Source organism: Maniola jurtina, chromosome 1 (genome assembly GCF_905333055.1).
Source record: "Maniola jurtina chromosome 1, ilManJurt1.1, whole genome shotgun sequence".
Lineage (NCBI taxonomy): Eukaryota > Metazoa > Arthropoda > Insecta > Lepidoptera > Nymphalidae > Maniola > Maniola jurtina.
This window is the reverse complement of record NC_060029.1, coordinates 6624401-6646682: the sequence shown is the minus strand read 5'-3', so window position 1 is coordinate 6646682 and position 22282 is coordinate 6624401. Positions and strand designations below refer to the sequence as shown.

The window sequence follows — 22282 nt, the reverse complement described above, 5'->3', positions numbered from 1 at the left end:
TTAGTTCCCAGACGCTGAGAAACGCTCTTGTGATAAATTGCTACGTCATAAAACTAACACTGCGACTCACTTGCACAATAACTTTTCCACGTTGCTGTTACTTACCTATACACGTACATACGTATTGTAGACTTTAGTGCACTTTACGAACATGTCAAAAGGAATATGATAGGAACGCGGTCGTAAGTTCACAAATTATTCAGAATAAACTTCATAACTTATTTTTATGAACATTTTAATCAAAACTTTAGCTTTTGGCCAAAGGCCGAAAATGAACTTTCAAACTTCGTTTTCTTACGTAATCTCCCCATAAGAATAATGAAGTTCGAAAGTTCTATAACGTAGATCAAAAATGTTTGTTTTGTTTATGTTGTTACTCGTGTCTGAACTACTTTATTTACAAACCACTTCAGGAGTTAATATTTGTAAATAAAGCTGTCTCATGAGTCATGACGTATCCAGGATAGCACGTTGAACCTTAACTACATCATTATGAGTTTACAAATCATTATCATCGAAGTTTGTCAGACGGCTAACGGCACTAACTACCAACCTTCTAGTGTAAGTGAAACTTTTCAGTTGAAAACTTGAGATGTCAAATAAATATGTCGACAACTTCAGATTTACGCCAAAGCACGTACCTATTACATTACTTGAAAATTTACACTTGGCGTCTACTTGATTCACCTAGGACCCAGGTGAATCAAGTCTACGACGCCCTAATGGCAGAGTTGTGTGACTTTGGCTTAGTATGTGATTAACGTACGTTTTCGTTAACATTTTAAATCAATTGAAAACTAAACAAGCGCGTCAAATGTTTATGACATCGCATTTCTTCAATTTATAGAATCTCTGATTGTATGCTCGACTTTTGACGCTGGATGAGATGCAGATTTGATTAGCTGGCAACATCCATATTACAGGATCAATCTAATCAAAGTCTCAGAATGGTTTGATGCCGTGACGGCCTAATAGCCGCCGACGCCTAGAACACTTACTTGCAAGCTGGGATGAACGGCGAGTTGGAGTAGCGTGCGCACTACGGCGAGGTGGCCCTTATTGACGGCGATGTGCAGCGGCGTCTGGCGGCGGCGGTTCCTGGCGTTGAGGTCGGCGCCGGCGCCTGCCAGTGCGCGCAGGGCCGCGGACTCGTCACCGAAGGCCGCGTGGTGCGCCGCACGGTCGCCGTCGCGGTCCTCCGCGTCCGCCTCGGCGCCCGCGTCCACCAGGGCGCGGATCACTTCTACGTGCCCGTTTTGTGCCGCCGCCTGCACCAATTCAATATCAAATAGTAATCAATCCATAATTATAATATTATTTTTACTATACACTTTATTTGTACCACCACAAGAAGGCAAGAGTAGAAAATACAGCCTGAAGTAGGATACAAAATTCGGCTTTACCGTTTATTAGCGATCTCTACCAGGCAATCTTAAGAATTGGAAAATTTAGAATTATATAATATATCAATGTATATCATCTCAATCCATCGGCCTACTATTGATCACGGGTCTCCTCTTAGAATGGGAAGGGTCCACTAGTAAGGATTAGCAGACTTCACACACCTTTGAGACCACCGTTTTCCTTCACCGCAAATGATAGTAATATCTAATTCCTGAAAGGTAAAGGGTGCGTGCCTGTGATCAAACCCCGGACCCCCTTAACTGGAAATCGATTTCTTAACCACTAGGCTATCCTAATAGTATAAATACCTGCAAAGCGGTGTGGCCGCCATACACGCCGTTGACGTCGGCCTGCGCACCGTCCGTACGAGCCAGGATGTCTGCGCAGCGCGCCGCGTCGCCGTTCGCGGCCGCTTTCACCAGCTCCTCATTCGCGTCCCCCGTCACATGAGACTCGAACAGCTTCTTCAAAAGCACTGACAGACGATCACCTACGGTAAAACATTGAATATGAAACGGCTGAAACCAAAGTGCGGTTGCACCTAGTTTCAGCCGGCTATAACTAGCTACGGCCGGTACTAGTTGGTTAAACTCATGTTAAACTTAAGGCAATGATTGCACTTTTGTCGTATTATTCTAGTATATAAGCTGTACGCTTAGTTGGAGGGGAAAGCGGAATATTAGAAATTTAAGATTGCAAATATTCTTTAAAAAAATGATAAGTCTATATCTAGACCAACGTCAAAATTCCGCCCACAAAAATTCGTGTCATCATCAACCAATCACCGACACGCTACAGAGCATAGGTCTCTTCTCAGAAGGGTTGTGTCATGGTCCACCACACTGGTCAATTGCAGATTGGCAGACTTCACACGCCTTTGGGAACATTATGGAGAACTTTTAGGCATGCAGGTTTCCTCACAATGTTTTCCGCCGTTAAAGCGAGTGTACATATTTAACTCCGAAAAGTTAGAGGTGCGTGCCCGGGATCGAAACCCCGACCTCCCGAATAAGAGGCGAACGTCCTAACCACTAGGCTATCACGGCTCTAAGTAAAGTAAAATTCGTATATTACATAACAAGTAGACTACAAATTCAATATACCTGATGAGTTTCCTGGAATGCTGCCATCGAAAGACGCAACTTTGGTGACCGCATTCGGATTGTAAGTCCATGAAGTGTTGCAAACTTCTACCTTCAAATCGTTATCGTGATAAATCTGCTGCACGCGACCAATTTTACCGAGCGTCTACAAGAAAAATCACCAAACTAGATTTATGTCATAGTACAAATTGCATTCTCTGAATATATGAATATGTCACGACAGTAGTTTTGAACTGTCGATATAATCTATTCAAAGTTAATGTTAAATAAAAACCGGTGAAGTGCGAGTCGGACTCGCACCCGAAGGCTTCCGTACCATCGTATAAGAAATAACACTATTTAATTTTTTTGCGATGTAACGTCATCTTCATGTTTTCCGGATTGTTCCCTTTACTTGTACTATAAGACAGTGCTACCTGCCTTTCATAATTCTAGGTCAACGGGTAGTATTTGTTTTATTTTGTACGTTTACTCTATACGTTTTGATTCCCTTGACCGGTCTCGACAGACAGATAGACATAAGACAGGCGACAAAGGGGTTCTTAAGGGTTCGTTTTTTCTCTGGAGATACGTAACCATAAAAACGAACAGTTAAGCATTCAGGTAGGAAGTGATAATTCTTATATTCAGTTAACTTTAAAATCAAGTCAAAAGATAAACAAGAAACAGGCATTTAAAAAATTAAACTTGTTTATTTCAGCAAGACGAAGAGTTCATTCTTCATTGCATACAAATGAATCCGATAGTGCAATACAACGCGTGCACGTACTAGATGATGCACTTGCAACAGATTTGCAGAATTCCCACACCATTGATAAAATTATGGGGAATTCTCAGAAACACAGGTTTCCTCACTTTGTTTTCCTTCAATGTGATATTTAATCGTTTTTTATTATTCTGACACAAGTTAGCCCTTGACTGCGATCTCACCTGATGGTAATTGATGATGCAGTCTAAGATGGACGCGTGCTAACTTGGAAGGGGTAACTACGCGGTTGATCAGTATCTACGCGGCATCAGTCTGGAACACTAATTCGCTTGGCAGCACGGCTTTGCTGGTAAGGTGGTAACATTGTAAACCAGGGATAATTTAGAAAATATAAATTCTCAAATTGCCCCTGCCAGGAATCGAACCCGGGACCTCCCACTTACTCGTATAAGACTACAGTGCTCACACTGGGCCGGGAAGGTTCGTCAAAAGGTTTAAAACGTAACGCCCAAAAGGTCGGCCCAGGATCAAACCGCGGACCCCCGAATAGGAGGCCGACGGCTTAACCATTAGGTTATCACCATTAACAGGCCCTAAAACGAGATCCAAGAAAAGTTGATGAGCAAACTGGTTGGATACGTAACTTACACCATGACTTTCATTTATGTGAACACGTTTGTTTTCGAGGACTAGGTCTATGTCTGTACAAATTTGAGTATTAAGACACAGGCTAAATAGGCATAGATTAACTCAGGTACGAAAACTGATTTCTTCCATTCCCTTCATTCCGAAAGGGCCCACTCCCTGTGTCTGTAATGCGTCTTCTCTCTTGGTTGGCGCACACATACACCAGGTTGTCTACCGTAGTCACCCACACCAATACCCAAGGTCCATTTCTAAATACAGGCACGCTTACACTAAAACCAAAAAAATTAAGATTTCAATACGCAAAATTGGTATATTTTAAATATGTATTCAATTATGTGAAAGTTCTTCCTATGATGGTAAAGGAGCTTGAAATTTGACATTGTTTGGTTTTAGTGTAAGCTTGGTCTTAAGCTAGCATGACCTGTGAGGCACAAGTAAAACGGAAGTCGCGACCCCTACCGGTGCCATAGCCTCGGCCCACTCGCCGTGGCCGCGCTGCAGCGCCTTGACGCGCTCCTGGTCGGCGCACACCTGCACCAGGTCGCCCACCGCGAAGCCGCCGCCCGCGCTAGCCGCTGACGTCGACGCCGTTAAGCTCCCGCTGCATACCTACAATGAACAAGCTTTAAGGCGGCCCTTCTTGCGCGCTTCTCCATACAAACGTATTATGACTATTATTCTATTATTTGTTGTAATAGTCCTAAAATTAAGCCAGACATCGATTTATCTCTCCATTATCTATGCCCTAAAATATTAAATTTAGTAAAATAAGTATATATTTTGAAAGTTATGACCCTTGGAAAAATCTCTAAAAGCTTAAAACCGATACGCTTCTAACGTGTCACTACACAACAAGACACGCAAGTATGATTCCAGTTTAAATACGCTAAGCGAGTATGCTGCATCTACTGTACTAAATGCAAATGTACGTAGTTCGTACCTTAGTTAACACAGCAGGATTGAAGGTCCAACGGTTGCCGCTAGGATACGTTACAACAATATCGTGATCCTCGTCAATGCCAACAACTGTGCCTGTAGTACTGAGACATTCAAACATCCCATCCGTCCATCCGCCGTGCCCATGTTGCAATGACTGGACTATCTCTAAATCCAAATCTACATTTACCTGGAACAAATTAAGACAATATTTAAAAAATAATAACAGCATATTAATATCTTATTTCTATGCAAATGCTTCTTCCTTAAAAAGGAAAGGAATATTGAAACGGGGATCGACTACGCTTTTCAGTGATTGCACATTTCAGGCTAAACGCAAGAACTGACCATGATCTAACAGAGAAGTTTGCGGTGCGGGCAGTACCAAAGAAAAACAGATAATGCAGTTGGTAGCACTTCTCATATTTCCTCACTCTAGAGTCTAGAAGTCCCATAGATAAGAGTCTTCCTAGCCTTGTTACGTTTCTTCATTCAAAATGGCAATTCGTGGATCGTCTAAGCGTTGGACGTGCCTCGAACGTGGGACGGCTCGGGCCAGGCACAGTCTAGCATAAATCATCCCTTAGCCTAGGTACGAGAGATTATATTAACAGTCTGTTTATTATTGTGAATTAAGTCTCTTGATCTTTAAAGTACCACCAGAGATGCGAAATTACATTATGGATATTTATCAACTTACTTGATCACCAACTTGCAGGCCATGAGGCCCAGTTCTGCCAGGACCCAATTCACCTAAGAGAGGTAAATGCTCCTTATAAACATTTTGACCTTTCACATCGTTTACCACCTGAAAAAATCAGATTTATTTACTATAAAATTTAATTCAAAATAGGGTGTTTAGAATACTAGAAATCATCTTAAAAAAATTAGTGGTTCAATCTACATTCAAAATTAATCTTTGTCACTAAAACACAAAAAAAAACAACAATGAATGAATTCAGTGGTAAACAAGGAAATGCATACTAAATGGGAACTGAACAACCTTGAATGCTTCACAAATAAATAATAATATATTATACTCTGCAATGTTAGTAAAGGAGTTCAAAAATTAAATGTTTATATTTTTCTTAGCAATGCATAAATAAGACTGTACAAGCATGTTTTGACGTTTAAAGAATATTTGAATACCTTTAGATCAGCCATTCCTTCAAAACCAACCCTGTACAAGTTCTTGGCTCCGTTGTCCCACACAACATAAGCAGCAGAGCGTGGGCTGGCGGCTGACCAGTCTTGTACCTCGTTGACTTTTCCCCGTCTCCCATTGCCACCATCTTGGTCTTCCCATTGCCAATCCACCTGAAATATTTTACACTTAATGATGCCTGCGACTTTGTCTTCTTTGATTGGTTTTTAACCTGTGGGAATTCTTTGATTTTCTGGGATAAAAAGTAGTCTATGGACTACTAGTTTAGCATCCAAGCTAGTTTTGTATCAAGTAGATAATGCCCACAATTTTGGGTAAAGGAGTAACAAACATACACACACACACACAAACTTTCGCATTTATAATATTAGTGTGATTATATGGTAAAACAAGTAAAACAGTTTATAATATTATTATATGGTTTACTGACAAATCAAGCAATAGGTAGTTTTTACACAATGGGGTTAATTTTGTTGAACACAATCAAAAAGGGAGATCGTCCACTGCGACTTTTTGCGGCGATACAGACGCAAAAAGCTCACTATACTGTAATGATGCATCTCTTAGTCACTGACTTGTGTAGCTTTGCCCACAATTCTAAATCTCTACTGTCGTGATTCAAAATCGCGTTCAAGATACACACAGCTGTATCACTACAAAAACTAGACGTGGATGTGTTAGGACAAGTATAAAATTAAAATAAAGCAATCAATCCTTTTCTATTAGGAATATTGCACAAATTTTAAACCCGTCAATTTAATTTAGAGATTTTGTTAAATTAGAGAAATACTGTAGAACATCCCAATGCATATACAATGGGCTTTAAACTAACCCCTCTCACAACTCTTGCTCCTGGAAATATGCCTCTAACTGCTTGTTTCTTGCTTTTACGTCGAGGCTCCACCAAGCATCGCTGTGCCCCAGGAGCACTGATACGGTAAAACCTGTGACGTAAATGATGCTTGTCCCCATGGTAGCAGACAGAGCATAGATCGTAATTACTACACTCAGCACACTTCCACCGAATACCTAAAATATACCAAATTAGTATTAGTAATATTTAAGTGGAGAAATAAGTTAAATCAGAATGAAAGTATAGTTCGAGTCAATCTTTTTGGTGGCTTAGAAGCTTAATAGGCATGTCTAAAAATAGTGTTATTCCCTTCACAATGTACTGTACAGGAAAGGAAAGGATAGCATAGCACAGCTATAAATTGATTATATATAGGGTTTGTGCACAACCAAATTAGCACAACATACTACTTCAAAGAAAATTTATTTTACATCTCCAAGTAGGTACCTAGTGCTCAAGTTTACTTAAAATATACTCGTAGTATACCATATCTATAAATAAACAAAAAAATTGTTTTACCAAATATTGGTTGTTGCCTGCATGTGTCGCACATAGTACCCTCATGTTTGACACCTGTTGGAGCGCTGTCCAAAATACGTAAATCATAAGCTCCGGAACATCTATAATTTGCTGCAGTGCCATTGTCCCAGACCACAACTACTTCTTCGGGGGATTCAAAGTTTCTTACGGTGCCTACATGCCCTTCACCACCATCCTTCAAAAAATATATATCATAGTACATATTTAGCTACAACTGACCTTATGTAAACCTCAATCTGAGAGGTAAACTACTGATATAAACAATAGTAATTTAATCTACCTGTTTCCCCCATTTCCAGTCAGGTCCTCTTATAACCCGTGCCCCGACACCTTCCATCATAAATTTCGTGGCTCTGGACGAGGTTGACGAGCCTGGAGCGTTAGGCTCCATTTATACCTTTAGCTTGCAGCAGAGTAATAAAAGCAAACAATTTTTGTGTAAAGTTTGTTTAATTTTAAATCGTTTTATTTATGTTTGTTAAAAAGAGTGACGACCTCGAATGGAACTTGACATGACTTTGACATTTTGAGTTTTTTGACTTTTGAATTTGAAGTTTATTTATTAGATAGGTACCGATTTTACGGAATTCGTACCGAATGCCCTATCTGGCCCAATTGAAATACTGAAATATACTACACAGACCAGGAGTATACTAGAAAAACTTCACGATTTTCCCCATCGGCGTTTGGAAAAAAAATACATGGTAGCACCCTCCACATGGTTCAAAAGGCTAACACCAACCTTTACTCTTTGGCTAACACCCAACTACGTTATTCTTTACCCAAGAAGCATACTCAAATCGGGAAAAGGGAATTTCTACTTCTTCATACCATGTTTAAGCATAGATAAAAAAATATGTTACGAAAGGTTACGAATGATAATGTTATGAAAGTAACACACTACATATAATTTTTTTTGCATTTTGAAATAATTGTCTATAACACTGTAGTTATCTAGATTTTACTTTTAGTTTTAGAGCTAATGGATTTGTAAGTAATTCACAACTCAGTGACAATGGTCACTATATTCAAAACCTATAATAGCTACCTAATATATTAGGACCTATAGTTAATGATGTTTCATAACGCAAATATTTGACATTATTTTTTTATAAATACCGATCTCGGATATGAATATACCGATTTTTGGAAGGCATTCTACCGATTTCCCATTTTCACATTCGATCGAGAACACAAGCCACAGAATACAATTCAAAACAACAAAAATTACCACAGAAAATGACATGGACTTCGTCTGCGATGGCGTTTGCTGGCGCGCGTGCTGTGCTTATTTGGAGTGTTTTTTTTTTTTGTTAAGAGTGGCTGGTTTTTGTGTTAGTTGGTGTTTTTTGGTGGTGGAACTGACTGGGAAGCGCTCTAAAGGGGCGCCGAGCGTATGTCGGCGGGCGCCGGCGCAGACGGAGTCCATACTTGTATAAATTCAATAACTTGAAAATATCACAAACTTGACATTGGCTAATCAGAGTAAAGCCAGATTTAAAGAAAAAAAAAAAAAAAAAAGAAAAAAAGAAAATAACATTGACAAGTGACAACATAAATACACATATGTGGTTACTATTGTGTGAAAAATATTTATGATCAGATTTATCTAAAATAAAATTGCTTTTTATACCTCATCTGCGCTGATTATTAAAAGTATCGTCATGTCGTATAATCGCAATAAATATGAAAAAGCTCGGAGACGTTTAGCAGCTGTGACATTCCTTTCCAATATCTCACTGGACGGATCTTTCATGGATACAGAATTATGTAAAATTGTGGATAAGAAGTCTTCAAAAACCGACAAGTGTGATTCTGCAAGAGAAACCCAAAATTATAATAAGGATGCGTCCCGTAATAGTGCTTGGAACAAAATTAAACCGCAAACAAGTCCCATCCAACGATTTGGTGGTGACAATAATTCAATAAGTTCAGATTCTGAACAAGCAGCTGTGACCCCAGTTAAAGGACTTAATAGTTCTTATAGAGAAAGGTAGGTATTATTGTAGAGCAAAATATCACCCAGCTAAAGACCAACATATTTAAAGAAATACTTAATAAGGATTGAACCACAAGCTTAATTCTTTTTCACAGATGCTCCTCTGAAGGGTTTAAAGACAGACGCTCTTCATTAAGAGCGAGAAAGGTTGTTGCAATTACCCAAGATGATAAAAGCAGCTCTGAAAGCTTAAATTTTGGTAATAGCTGTTTTTTGTAAGTCAGTATACTACAACAGTAAATTAATTATGTTTATGTATGTGATTATTTTTGTAGGCCGTTTTCGCACAAGCAGTACTTGCATTCCAGAAAATTCCTATAACAAAGAGATAAGAATGGTGAAATCAACTAAAGGAGTTTCTTTCAAGGATGAAAGGCTTGCATTTGCGCCAACACAAGGTGTACCCTGTGTTTTGTTTAGTACAATTCCATATTCAAAAACTGTTAGAGGTGTCCGGTAAGTATCATAGTATATTTCAAATTGGGGAAAAGAACTATACAAATATTGGTGGAGATAGCAATTATCAGACTTGTTTTAGCAAAGAAGACTGTAGGCACCACATCCCAAAATCAGAGTGAATTAAAAGTAAGAGAACTCTCAGTATGATCCTGAATCAACAATATTTCAAATATTAGGTTATGTATTAAAATCAAAGAAAAATAGTGCTAATTTGTGGGCTACCTGCATCAAATGTAACGAACATTTGGCACCTGCTAGTGACTTTGAAGCCTCAACGTTTTGTTAGAAGTACCGTTACTGTCATGTACTGTGCTGAAATTACTTGAGAAGTACTCAGCTAACAGCTTCGCGTCATCTTTCCAATAGTACTTGGCATCATTTGCTTTATTTCAGGTCTAAATTACTATGAAATTTTTATACCAGCTGATGCAAGATGATTATATAATTCAGTCTCTTGGTAAAGAGTAGTATCAATGCAGCACTTTTATTTATGCCGGATAACCTTAGGCTCAACAAAATAACGCCTGGTGGAATAGAATAGAATAGAATATATTTTTATTTAAGTAAACTTTTACAAGTGAATTTAAATTGTGAAAATAATTTACCACACAAAAACAACAATAGTCTAAGTTAAAGTAAAACTTTGAGAATAATGCTATCAAACAGGCAGACAAAGCAGGCTGACTTTATACTACAAAGTTATTAACAATAATAACCTAATGTGTTGTTTTCAGGACTGATTTACGAAAGGATGGTGTTCGTCGACGTAATACATCTGGACCCAGGCCTTTATCTGCCATCACTGATAATGGTATTGATCCATTTGACCTCATGGGGCTAGAAAAAGAAGAAAACGGTCAAGAAATATCATACTCAAAGCTATTAATACCATCCAGAGTGTGTACCAGGGAACAGTACAAAAAGATGTACGAGGGAGACTATGCTGATAAAGCTTCATGGAAAATCTTGAATCGACATCCTCACGTTATTGCAAGGTAATAGTTATTTTACTGTGTATTGACCAAGCTATTGTGGTTGTAATGGCGATTTGTTTCTTTTACTAAATGTCAAGATTGTTGTGCATGTTTTACTCTATTTCACTCCCATGTTTTACGTTTATGTCAACATAAAAACATAATTATGTAACACATTCACGAAACATATCAGCATTAAAAATGTTTTATCTTTGAATCTTTCTTCTTAATGCATAATAATATGATAATGTTATTAGATTATATGACCATTTTAAGAATCACTTGTTGCTTTTTCATGTTGGAATTTTGCATACCATTACTCATGCCATCACTAACATTTAAATTTTCAGGACTAAGTTATTGACGAGACACAAGGATAAGAAATGGTAAAATTAATAGAATATTATGTAATGCTATGCCAAAATTAGTCATATAACGCTGTACAGAACCACTGGTTGAAATAGACTTTTTAAACACACATTTAAAAATCAACACTTGAGTAGAAAATTAAACATGTATTCTAAAAGAATAGCTGAGATAATACATATATTATATATTATATTAAATAAAATATCATTAACAACTCTTAACTTTTCTCTGTCTAATGTTAGGAAATGCTTTATTATGTATTTCTGTTTTGATAAATAAACTGAAAATAAAACATTACAAATATGGACTTAACTTAGAGTAATTTTAACCAAATGGTCTTTAAACAATATACTACAAAGATACTCGTATTTATCAATAATTTAGAGCTAGAGCAATAATCTAGACAAGTAAAAATATTACAACTACTTTTGTTCTTATTCTTTGAAATGTTATTTTAAGTTTTATTAATTTTATTAATTTGGAGCTTTTATCGCCTTTTTCGGTTGCTTGCTAATATGAAAGTTTACCTAGTAATATTAGATAGTCACTGCAAATGATGTTGTGAGTTGTGACAAAAGAAGTCTGATCTACGATATTTGCCAGCGATAAATTATGCCTCGATGCTTGTTAAATATTTTGCAAATATTTATTACATTTTCAAACTATTTGTAATCTAATTGTGCTTATAATAATTTTATACTTAGAGTACTTAAATATTTTAATATTAAACACATCAATAAATTGCTGCTAATTCACTTCACAGATGTATCCTGTGTAACTGAATTTTAGCATACCAAGATATATGACTTCATATGAGTATCTGTTATACAGTATAATATCCCATTCTTTATTAATTTAAAAATATATGTATATTGGCCATTATTCTAATACAAGATGTTAGAAGGTCTTTATAAATCAGCCTTACTATCTGATGCAATGATTTAATATACTAATAATATTCCTACACATCATAAATGCATGTATTGCATTATATCACCAAGGTCAAGTATAATAATAATTAATACTTACCTCTAATACTTAAATTTTAATGCATGCTACGTTTAAACATTGTAGGTATAGTAATGACAGTAAAACAATTGCATGGAAAGCCAAATTTTGGGCTGTTTTATTTTAAATTCAATACACATTTTGTAGGTGCTTCTCTTATGAGTCATCTCAGCGAGCTACGGTGGCATCATCTCCACCACATTCTTCAGTAGAAACTAAAACCTTTGATTGGGATGAAGGAACACTTCTATCACAAAAATATGTAAGTTACATTTACCTATTTGATACCTATGTAATAACATTCAAACGTCGATCGAGACTGCTGCCTAAAATTGAGCTTTGACACAACCACATAAACTTTGACGTTGCCAAATAAATTGCCTTCACCTCTGCTGGTCGTTGTAAATGCTATATCCGGCACTATTAACATATCTACGAGACGCAAATACTAGATGAGCTCTGTGCACTTTTCAACCATTTGTTAATCGAACGAATATAATAGCAATCTAGGACACAAAGTGTGAGGAACTAGAAAAGTTAAGCATCATTCATAGCTGCGCGACGGGCGATCGAAGCTATTGCGAAGCGGGAACGTTAGCCGCGCGGTGGTTGCCTCCCATGATATTAAATGGCGCCATGCCTAGTAAACCTGGTCAAGAGATATGGTTGCAATTATATTACTGAATTTTTATTAATCGTTTTCAGGTTCACTACTCGCCGAATGTTCTGGATGATCCTGAGTTAATAGCTGGCAAACATAGAACGTTGCTCACTTTCACGTCATACATGACTTCTATTATTGACTATGTCCGACCTCAAGACCTGAAAAAGGAACTCAACGATAAGTTCAGGGAGAAGTTTCCACACATTAAACTAACTCTGAGCAAGCTTAGAAGGTAAAACAGCATTTCTTGTGTTCTTATACCTAGCCATGACAGGTTTTTATGAATATGTTCTGAGATGATATCAAAAATTAAATCAATCTAAAGCAGTTTTTTGGGTAGTTGTGGTCTTCGAGAAAAATCGATCTAATCCAACTTGACGTAAATTTTAATGAATGCAAAAGAAGTGCCATTATAGGTAAAACACTCAAATATTCATATACATATTTTGAAAATGGATGGGCCGTGTAGAGCTTGCAGGCAGAAACACTTTTGCGTAATTATGATATTAGTACTAATTAGTGTGAATTATTTTCAGCATAAAAAAGGAAATGCGGAAAATAGCGAAACATGACAATGGTGGTATAGATTTGTTGTCCGTCGCTCAGGCGTACGTTTACTTTGAGAAGTTGATCCTCGCCAACCTCATCAACAAAGACAACAGGAAGCTCTGCGCGGGAGCCTGCCTGCTCCTGTCCGCGAAACTCAACGATGTGAAGGGCGAAATGTTGAAGGCGCTTATTGAGGTAATGGAAAAAACTACTATTAAATATTGCAATTAATATCAGTTTATTACATATTATTTCTTCTTTAAAAGTCAAACGAAAAAGCTTAATATATCTCTTAAAACTTATGAATTTTACAAAATTGTCTTTAAATTATTGTGGTGATAATAATATATATCAACTTAAAAGATACAGCAACAGTTCTCGCGAAAAACTCAACTCAAAATTCTGTGATAATTCAATTTTTGTCTTTAGGACTCAAATGTCCGTAAAGTTAAAAGTCCTTCCTTCAAAAACCAATAAAAAAATAATGAAAAAAAATTGTTACAGCGCATAGAAACAACATTCAGAGTGAACAAAAAAGACCTCATTAAGTTCGAATTCGCGGTGCTGGTGGCCTTGGAGTTCGGTTTGCATGTTCCCCCGTACGAGGTGTTCCCGCATTACCAGCGCCTGCTACACGACTCGTGACCCTGGCGCCGCCTGGCGCTCGAGCCCTGCATACGGGTCTGTCACCGCCGGCGGACCAGCATCGTGGACAATTTGCGTGCAAGTTCGTGGATATAAACATTAACTCGCCTGCTGCAGGACTCGTGACTCCAGCGCCGCCTTACACTTGAGCGGCGTGCATGCGTCTTTTACGCCGGTGAACTATCTATTGTTGTCGGCATTTACAATTAATAAAGATCGAGAACGCCGTTTAAGCCTTAACTTATCTTTAAAGTGTAGTTTTTACTGTACATACAGTAGATATAATATTTTCAAGATATAACATGTACCTAACACATTATTATGCGTATACAAGTAATGAGTGCTAATTTGGTCGCACCCAATATAGATGTTGCCTATGGCAAAAATAAATTACTACTTTGTGCATTGGCTGATCTACCTATATAGCCGTTATGGCCATGAACTGCTCATTCTAGTATGCAAATCTTTGTGTCTTGTCACCTTCAACCAAACAAAATGATTTTCGTGTCACATTTTTACAAAAAAATTACAAAGCGAAGTTAGGATCGTTATAAGGGAGCGCTACATGGTACTCAAAAATGCGCCCCTGGGAAAAGTAATTATAAAATAATAATCGTGCTCGCTTCTCGTAATTCGTTTTAGATATAGCAATATTTATTTCTATTTTGCATAGATATCAAAAAATAATATGCGAGATTTGGCTTCGGTGGGTGCCGAAACGGACTTAAGAATTCGTCCGCTTTGGGCAACATTGACAAAAAAATTTGCGCCTGCTTTGCTTACACTTTTTAAATAAAAATTATAGTTGTAACTCGCTTTAATTATAAGTTATAACACTATTTTCTAGTACTATTCTTTTTTAAATGTTTCTTATGGGAAAGGATAGGACTGTTTCAATTAAATTTAGTGACTTGTGTACAGCCGAATTAGCATCCACTGTATCCTACACAACTAAGAAATAAGATTTAAATTAAGAGAAGCAAAGATATTCTATACTTTATAGAGTACATTCCGCAAGAAACAGCAAGTTTCGATTTAATTAATTGACACAATATTAAGTAAGAGTAATATTCAGTATACTATATAGGTATTAAACTCTACTTGCCTTATAGATATTCTTGATCTCAATAGTACGAACATAGGATAAAGCTGATCGCACATCTATTAGCGGGTTGTATCTCGTGAACCCTAATAGATAGAGAGTTGAATTTTTCACAAATATAAATGTGTTCTTCTATATAACCGCTATAAAAACATAAAAAATGGCTGCCATGAAATTAAAAAACATTAAAAACTGTTAGTTCTTGTACGATGGTACGAAAGTGTGCGAGTCCGATTCGCCTACTTGTTTAACAGATATTCAAATGCAGAATGCACATGAACTCATTTGAGTTTTTTGGAGTGTAATGTGTATAATGTGGAATTCCAGACGATCCGAACATACTCAGGTATGACATTATACAAATCTACAATACTCTCAATAGCTTACTTTCAATAGCTGGATTAATTCTTTACATGCTATAGCTGAATGATGGCTCCGAGAATCTGAGTGATAAATGAGCGATCAGTTTAATTCGTTGTTTTTGTAGTAAAATAGCAATCTAATTGCTCATTGATTATGCCAAAGAGAAAATATTTAAGTAGATTTAATTATTATCTACCTTTTTTATAATTTTAATGTTTACTGTAAATCCCGTTTATATTGTGTGCTCAAGACTAAAAATAGCCCTGTTGGAGGGTTATGTAAACTATGTTGAAAGGCACATGTATGTAGATTTATTTATTGAATTTGTGGTTCTCTGGTCAGCTAGTGTTTCAAGCTGTTTAGTAGTTTGAACTTAGTTAAAAATTCTAATTCAGCTCAAAGTTTACCATCTTCTATTTATAAAATCAACATCACCTTGCTTATAAAAGCGGTAAAATTCGTTAGTAAGATCTAAGGCGTAACATTTGTATTGGACAACTTTGGTGAAAAACGAATTTATAATAGCTATACTTACCTAAGAACTGGAAAAAATATGTAAGTGTTGAGAATTGGGAAATATGTTTTTATATTGTGGTAGGTAATTGAAGAACAAGACAGTTTCGCTTATATGATTTGTGAATTACTCAGTGAACTTTTGTCAAGAGTTATCTATTGAATTGCGGTTCATTCGTACGGTTTGTGCTAAATATTTTTTTTTGGCCAAAGAAAGGTGTGATAAGGTTTTTTTAACAATTGTGTTTATTCCGCTTATATATTTCAAAAACGCTTTTTATGTTAATGCAAGATTAACATCGATGTTTTCTGACATGTATCTTGTGTCTGTGCCTTTGGTTGACCCTTATTTACGAGAAATATGTGTTTGTTTGCTGACACTCGAGTCTAAAGCACACTGAGAATTCAGTAAAGAAAAGTAAGCAATAAAAACTCATGCATAATCTTCTAAGAGTCAAGCTAAAGCATAGACGTAAAATACCTAACTATATTTTATTTGATTTTCATTTAATAATTAAGTTATTTTGCAAAATGCAGGTCTAGGGACCAAATATATGGTATATGGTGGTAGTTATTAAAATTACTCATCCAGTAAAAGATCTACTGAACCTTATGTAACTGCAGATTTTAAATTATTGTAGTCTGGTACGAATTCGGAATTTCATTTTTTAGTGTTTTAATAATTCTGGCAACGAACATTAAACACCTGTAGCTAAATAAGTACCACGCCTAGAGTTTGTTGATTATACATAAAATGTGATTGTTAATGCTTAACAAAGATTTAATAAAAGTTGTATTAAAATTCCTTTTGGTGTATCACTTGACCGCTTCAGACAGACCGACGCGCGACGTGTGGTCGTTCAAGAAATGTGCCTCCACTAGAATCCAATCCAATATAAAGCTTAAGTTAAAAAGAATGCGTACATAGCGCGCGTCAAGACGTCATAGCGCTAATCCTAGGCGCTGCGCTGCAACTTCGTTGTACTATTCAAAATTGAGCCTGTCACATAGAGCGAGCGCGCTAGGAAATGACGCTTTAGATAGATAGCGTGCGTGCTTTATATTTTTTTTTTCCTGTTATTATCTGCAATCAGTCGAGGGACTATAAGCAGATTATTTGGGCTAAATTTGAGATTTAAAACGGAAGGGCCATTGCTCCAACGTCCATCACACATCGAGCACGTCAGCTCGTTTTAATCTTTTAACTCTGGGGGCGGCTAGAAGTGAGTTGGCAAGTGGGTTTGGATGCTTGGCAAGACGAACTTTGTGGTTTTTGGAGTACCTACTTGTTTATTTCCTCAGCAACAGTTGGTATATGAAGATACTGGTGTAATTCATCGTTGCGTGTAAACCAGGGCGCGTCAGTTATTGTCCTTAGTATATTGTTTTGAACCCTGAATCCTAGCGCTGCGCTGCAACTTCGTTGTACTATTCAAAATTGAGCCTGTCACATAGAGCGAACGCGCTAGGAAATGACGCTTTAGATAGATAGCGTGCGTGCTTTATATGATAGGTTCAAACTCAGTAGCACAACGCAAAGCAACACTATTGTGTTGCGTTTGTGAATTATGTTATTACTTCTTTTTTACGTCTTTTCGTTTTATGCGCGTTGTGTGTTGGTTCGTGCGCGTGCGCAGGTGTGGATCCACCTTTACACCCGCGCGACCCGGCCTTGACGCTGCGCCGCTCTTAGAAGTACTTAGACGATGCGTGGAAGGTATCGATAATAATTCATTTACTCATATTAATGTAACAAACATTGAATTTCTTTACGCAACGTCTCGCACTGTTCGATTTGGATCACTGAGGACTGATACAAGCAACATTAGTTGTTTTGTTGCTGAATAGGTACTCATGTTACAAATTATGCAGTATTATTTCCGAATCAAGAACTATGTCAAGCAAGTGTAGTGTAACGTCCGGTCACGTTTCATTTTATATAAACTAGGTGACCAAGTCTTTAGTCATTAACGCGTTTACCTCTGAAAACAAAGACCTATTATTATTATTTCATGAATCGTTTGTAATAATTTTAAATTATATAATGGTGGCCAGGGTAAATATTTTAATATTCAACTTCCTCATTTTTTAACATTTAACGTTTTTTTACATTAACAAATTTTTCCTATCAGGCTGTAATCATGTTCGCTGTCTTCTGCTCTCTGAGTTCATGCTTTGGAAATCAAACTACAGAAAGTTCATCTTATTACGAGAATGCCACTACGCCGCTGGATGTGATGAAATCTAGTCCTAGTTCAGAGCCCTCAGAACAAAAGCAAGACGGTCAAGTTCCTACCTGGCGCTCTTGGGATCCAAGGAAATTTTGGCAATGGGGTCGATAAGTATACTAACTAATCTTAATCTATATAACTTGCAAAGTTTATCAGTGAGAATTCAAATATAATTAACGTTATTTATTGTATTAATAGGTCGCAGTATAATAAACGAGGCGTACACTTCTGAGTTAATAGAGAGTCCAACGAGGAGACTTCAAAACCACGACGAAAACAGCAGTCGGCACAGACGAAAATTGAAAAACAACATAAAGTTTCTTGTTAAAATACAACAATATGAAAAATATATTTCTCTGTTATTATTTGTCTTATGATGATTGAAAAGTGACCATGATCACTACATCTTCCGCCGAGTTTCTTGCTGACCTTTTCAGTAGGAATGGCATTCCGAATCAGTGGTAACTATATAGATTCTTTAGACGATTCTAAAGCACTTTTAAAAGTTTATCTGAGGAACAAACGATTTTCTCATTCGAGAGCATTCAAGTTTATTAGACTTGTTATTTTTATGAACTGCTTGCTGATTTTATTTTTAATGTGTTGCGTTTGGTGCAAGCTGGTTGAAGTGATATCTGAAAATCATCTACTTAAATGATATTTGTAGATTAGTTACAAATACTCGGACCTGGGAATGCAGATGGCAAAATGCTGGCTAGATTTTGTTAATTGCAATGTTGCGAAATAAGGTCATACTGTCAGTGTCAATTGTTCACTGTACCTATTGTGATCAAATTGCATGTCAAATGATCTATCATTTTCGGTGGTATTTCCAAAATAGTCCCCAAGTTATTGTTATTTCTTTATGAAATAGAATAATACTTATTTTTAGGTAGATGCGTCAATAAAGCAGTTTGTATAATACTTATAGGTACCTATAAGAACTACAGTTACCTATGTATTACATAGACTCTCAAAGAACTTTGACTCGACGAGATAGCTCTGTAATAGTACCGAAAGCCTTTATCAAAGATGATTATGAAGCTATGTCTACGACGCGTGGACCTTCTACGGCTCGACTTGCCAGTGACTCTAGAACCTCTCTCGGGCACCGCCCGAGGGGGTCTGTTCGGAAAGAAATTATTACCATTCTTTTCGAGTCTATGCTAGACAGTATAGTAGAATCTTGGGAAGTAATAGAACAACGTAAAACTGAAGAAATTAATATTGATATTGGCAAGACCCCCAGTGATGTAACGTCCACTAGCAAGAAAAAGAGACCACTAGGTATGTTAGTTTACCTTCTCACCTACCATCGCTTTATTTATGAAAGGCACGTACCTGTACAATGTATGGCAGGAAATTAAATAATTTTATACCACTTTTTTCAGCGAAACCATCTAAATCAAAAAAGAGTCGATCTAAAATTGAGTTAAATGATAGCAATACCCAGGTAGGTAGGTACTTTCCTATTACATATATCGATTTCTTTACCTGCAATTTAATATTAGGTATAATTTACTGTTATAGAGCGATTTGATGCAAATGTGTTGGTGGGCAGGACCAGATGAAAAGGCGATTATTCGATTTCGAAACGGAAACATGTATGAAGGCCAAATCTCGATGAAATGCATGCATGGGGAGGGACGTTATCAGTGGGCAGATGGAACTATTTTCTTAGTGATTTACTATTTATTATTTTTACACATACCTACATATATTTTATAATACAGTTACCTAAACATAATCGTTCTAGTATTTTTTGTGTTATGGTGAAATTAGTTACTTACTCGCTACTTGTAAACAGGGCCAATTTGTGGAAAACGAAATAAATGGAAAAGGTACAATTCAATGGAAAGATGACACATGGTATGAAGGCGATTTCGCTGGAAATCTTCGTCACGGCAAAGGTCTCTATGTTAACTCGCGTGAACAGCGTTCTTATACCGGGTCTTGGCATTACGGCACCAAACATGGCGAGGGAGTTATTTGTTTCTCTGGATCTAGTAAAAATTCTTACGATGGACACTGGATTTACGTGAGAAAATTTTCTTATGTCTTCTATAGCTACAAGTTGTTCTTTGTTGAATTAACTTTAGGTGTATGTATGTGTTGCAAATATTTGTCATCCTTTGGATTGGATAAGCAAGTTGGAATGTTTACTTACCCTTTTTTTTTTGTTTCAAAGAACGTGCGTCACGGCTTTGGTTCTCGTGAGTATTGCCAGATGAGCGGATATAAAGGAGAGTGGAATCATAACATAAGGGAAGGAAAAGGTTTAATGATATGGCCAAATCATGATGTAAGTAACTCTAAAGATTTCTGTAAACTTTACGATTAGGTACCTGTTTATTGCAAGTTTAAAATGAAATTATGATACAGTTTTATAGAGGGGAATGGAAAAATGGTGTTATGTCTGGATATGGATTCTACATTTGGGATGCATGTTATAATAATTCTATGTCCTTGCCATCTTTGATCGCATACCGTGGCTTTTGGGAAAAGGGTGCACGCAACGGTCATGGTATACTGAACCTGGGTTTAGGATTAGGTTCCCACTATAAAGGAGAATTTAAAAATAATAAAAAGCATGGGGCTGGGAAATTAGTCACTAACAATGGACTTATATTACAAAACAAACATTTATTTTCTGACGACAATGTTGGTGTTATGACGCGAGAACAACAAGAAGGTGAATATGCCGTTGATAAATATACTCAACTTCAACAAGAACCCTTCTGTTTTAATTTATGTGATAGCTCGGTTGACCTTACTTACCACATAGAACAAGTAATTAAAAATATAGATAAGCAACAAGATATTGTAATTGAAATCGTGAACGAGTTTATGGAAGCTAACAATATTCACATATCACATGTTGCAAAATACGAAACTCAAAAGGACTTAGGTTTAATAGGTCTTGGAGACTTGATAGATTTCGAAGTGAGCTCTCTAAATAAAGCACTAACATGCTACGAGACTAATTTGAAAAAGATATACTATCAGTATGCAACTATATGTAACAAGGAAGAAATACATTTCACGCCTATCTTAATTCGTTTATATTTTTGGCAATTGTATTATGACTGCAATATACATGAAAAAGGCTTGACGCTAGTGGAAATTGATATAGCATTCCACGAGAATCCTAAATGGCTTTCAAGATCGCCTCACAATCCGTTTGAGAAAATATATTTTTGGCAATTCCAACACGGACTTATAACAGTTGCGAGTAAGTTATATGCTAAAAGACAATTACCGGGAAAGAAGCCAGACACCATGTTGGCTAGTGCTTTTCGAGTTTTTATGGAAAACGATGTATTACCTGGAGTTGGACGTAAAAAAGGTAGGCAAATGATTTTAATGGTTAGATAGGTACTCATAGAATTGTATACCTAGTACCTAACAGCTGACACAACCTACCTGGTGGAAAATTTAAAATTAGTGATGAATGAAATAAACCATTGCTACGATGTATAGAGCATTTCGGTGGATTTTACGTAGTTAGATACCTACCTACCAGTTTTTTAATGCACTACCTGATTTTATTACCTGTCAGGAAAATTAAATTGTTCCCCTTTAACCTTTATCAGGTAAGCTGGCAGAAGGATACGGTGCGTTCGTGCCACTGAAAGGTCTTTACGGATTGTATTGCAGTTTGGAAGAGCCTTGTACTATAAGATCATTTTTGTGTGCCGTTCGATATCCACCACATGATATCGAACAAATCAACCCTGCCCTTGTGGATCAAGATTGTCATAACCTGGGAAGGAATGCTTACATTTTTGGCGACGAAATAACTTTTATAAATGGTACTTAATACTAGTAATAATTATAGGTATAGGCTATACATAGCTTTATACTTAATATCAAGTTTATCTTACAAAATATGACCTTACGGTCATATGTTACGTGAAAAGATATTTTGTTTGTAAATAATTTAACAAGTTCTAAGCTTTAACTGAAATTCTTTTGCTTTTTCCTTTCACATAGGTAAGTACCTACCAACCGAGCCCCTTTTTAGAGGCGCTTATGAAACATTACCAAA

At 36.8% G+C, this 22282-nt stretch overlaps 4 protein-coding genes across 6 annotated transcripts in view; 3 read left to right on the top strand and 1 right to left on the bottom strand.

Moving 5' to 3' along the window:
• LOC123868526 (E3 ubiquitin-protein ligase MIB1) overlaps nt 1-7897 on the bottom strand; it is a 201531-nt gene extending 193634 nt beyond the window's left edge. Inside the window, exons 1-10 of the mRNA XM_045911082.1 lie at nt 7639-7897; nt 7338-7533; nt 6798-6994; nt 5950-6117; nt 5501-5608; nt 4805-4990; nt 4324-4473; nt 2508-2652; nt 1713-1894; nt 999-1268 (exon numbers count right to left, since the gene is read on the bottom strand). Of these exons, the coding sequence (XP_045767038.1) occupies nt 999-1268; nt 1713-1894; nt 2508-2652; nt 4324-4473; nt 4805-4990; nt 5501-5608; nt 5950-6117; nt 6798-6994; nt 7338-7533; nt 7639-7749 (1713 nt within the window). The 5' untranslated portion in view covers nt 7750-7897. The remainder of the gene's footprint in view (nt 1-998; nt 1269-1712; nt 1895-2507; nt 2653-4323; nt 4474-4804; nt 4991-5500; nt 5609-5949; nt 6118-6797; nt 6995-7337; nt 7534-7638) is intronic.
• Nucleotides 7898-8903: 1006 nt separating this feature from the next.
• On the top strand, nt 8904-16808 carry LOC123868653 (CDK5 and ABL1 enzyme substrate 2). 2 transcript variants are annotated; one of them, XM_045911187.1, is made up of 9 exons: nt 8904-9351; nt 9453-9556; nt 9633-9813; nt 10551-10811; nt 11141-11176; nt 12315-12429; nt 12873-13063; nt 13368-13575; nt 13885-16808. In XM_045911187.1, exons 1-9 carry the CDS (start codon nt 9023-9025, stop codon nt 14023-14025), a joined length of 1566 nt encoding a protein of 521 aa, XP_045767143.1. In that variant the 5' UTR covers nt 8904-9022; the 3' UTR covers nt 14026-16808. The 2 variants fall into 2 exon arrangements, with proteins under 2 accessions (XP_045767143.1, XP_045767151.1); XM_045911195.1 differs by lacking the exon at nt 11141-11176.
• The window catches only part of LOC123868607 (transmembrane 9 superfamily member 4), a 22726-nt gene continuing 17246 nt past the window's right edge, over nt 16803-22282 (top strand). Inside the window, exon 1 of the mRNA XM_045911162.1 lies at nt 16803-16814. The gene's annotated coding sequence lies outside the window, so the exon portion shown is untranslated. The remainder of the gene's footprint in view (nt 16815-22282) is intronic.
• The window catches only part of LOC123868563 (radial spoke head 10 homolog B-like), a 5862-nt gene continuing 1185 nt past the window's right edge, over nt 17606-22282 (top strand). Inside the window, exons 1-9 of one of the 2 annotated variants that reach the window (XM_045911123.1) lie at nt 17606-17720; nt 18136-18337; nt 18433-19521; nt 19626-19687; nt 19765-19914; nt 20042-20335; nt 20423-20536; nt 20617-21580; nt 21828-22046. In XM_045911123.1, coding sequence (XP_045767079.1) covers nt 19191-19521; nt 19626-19687; nt 19765-19914; nt 20042-20335; nt 20423-20536; nt 20617-21580; nt 21828-22046 — 2134 coding nt within the window. In that variant the 5' untranslated portion in view covers nt 17606-17720; nt 18136-18337; nt 18433-19190. The other variant, XM_045911131.1, reaches the window with a different exon arrangement.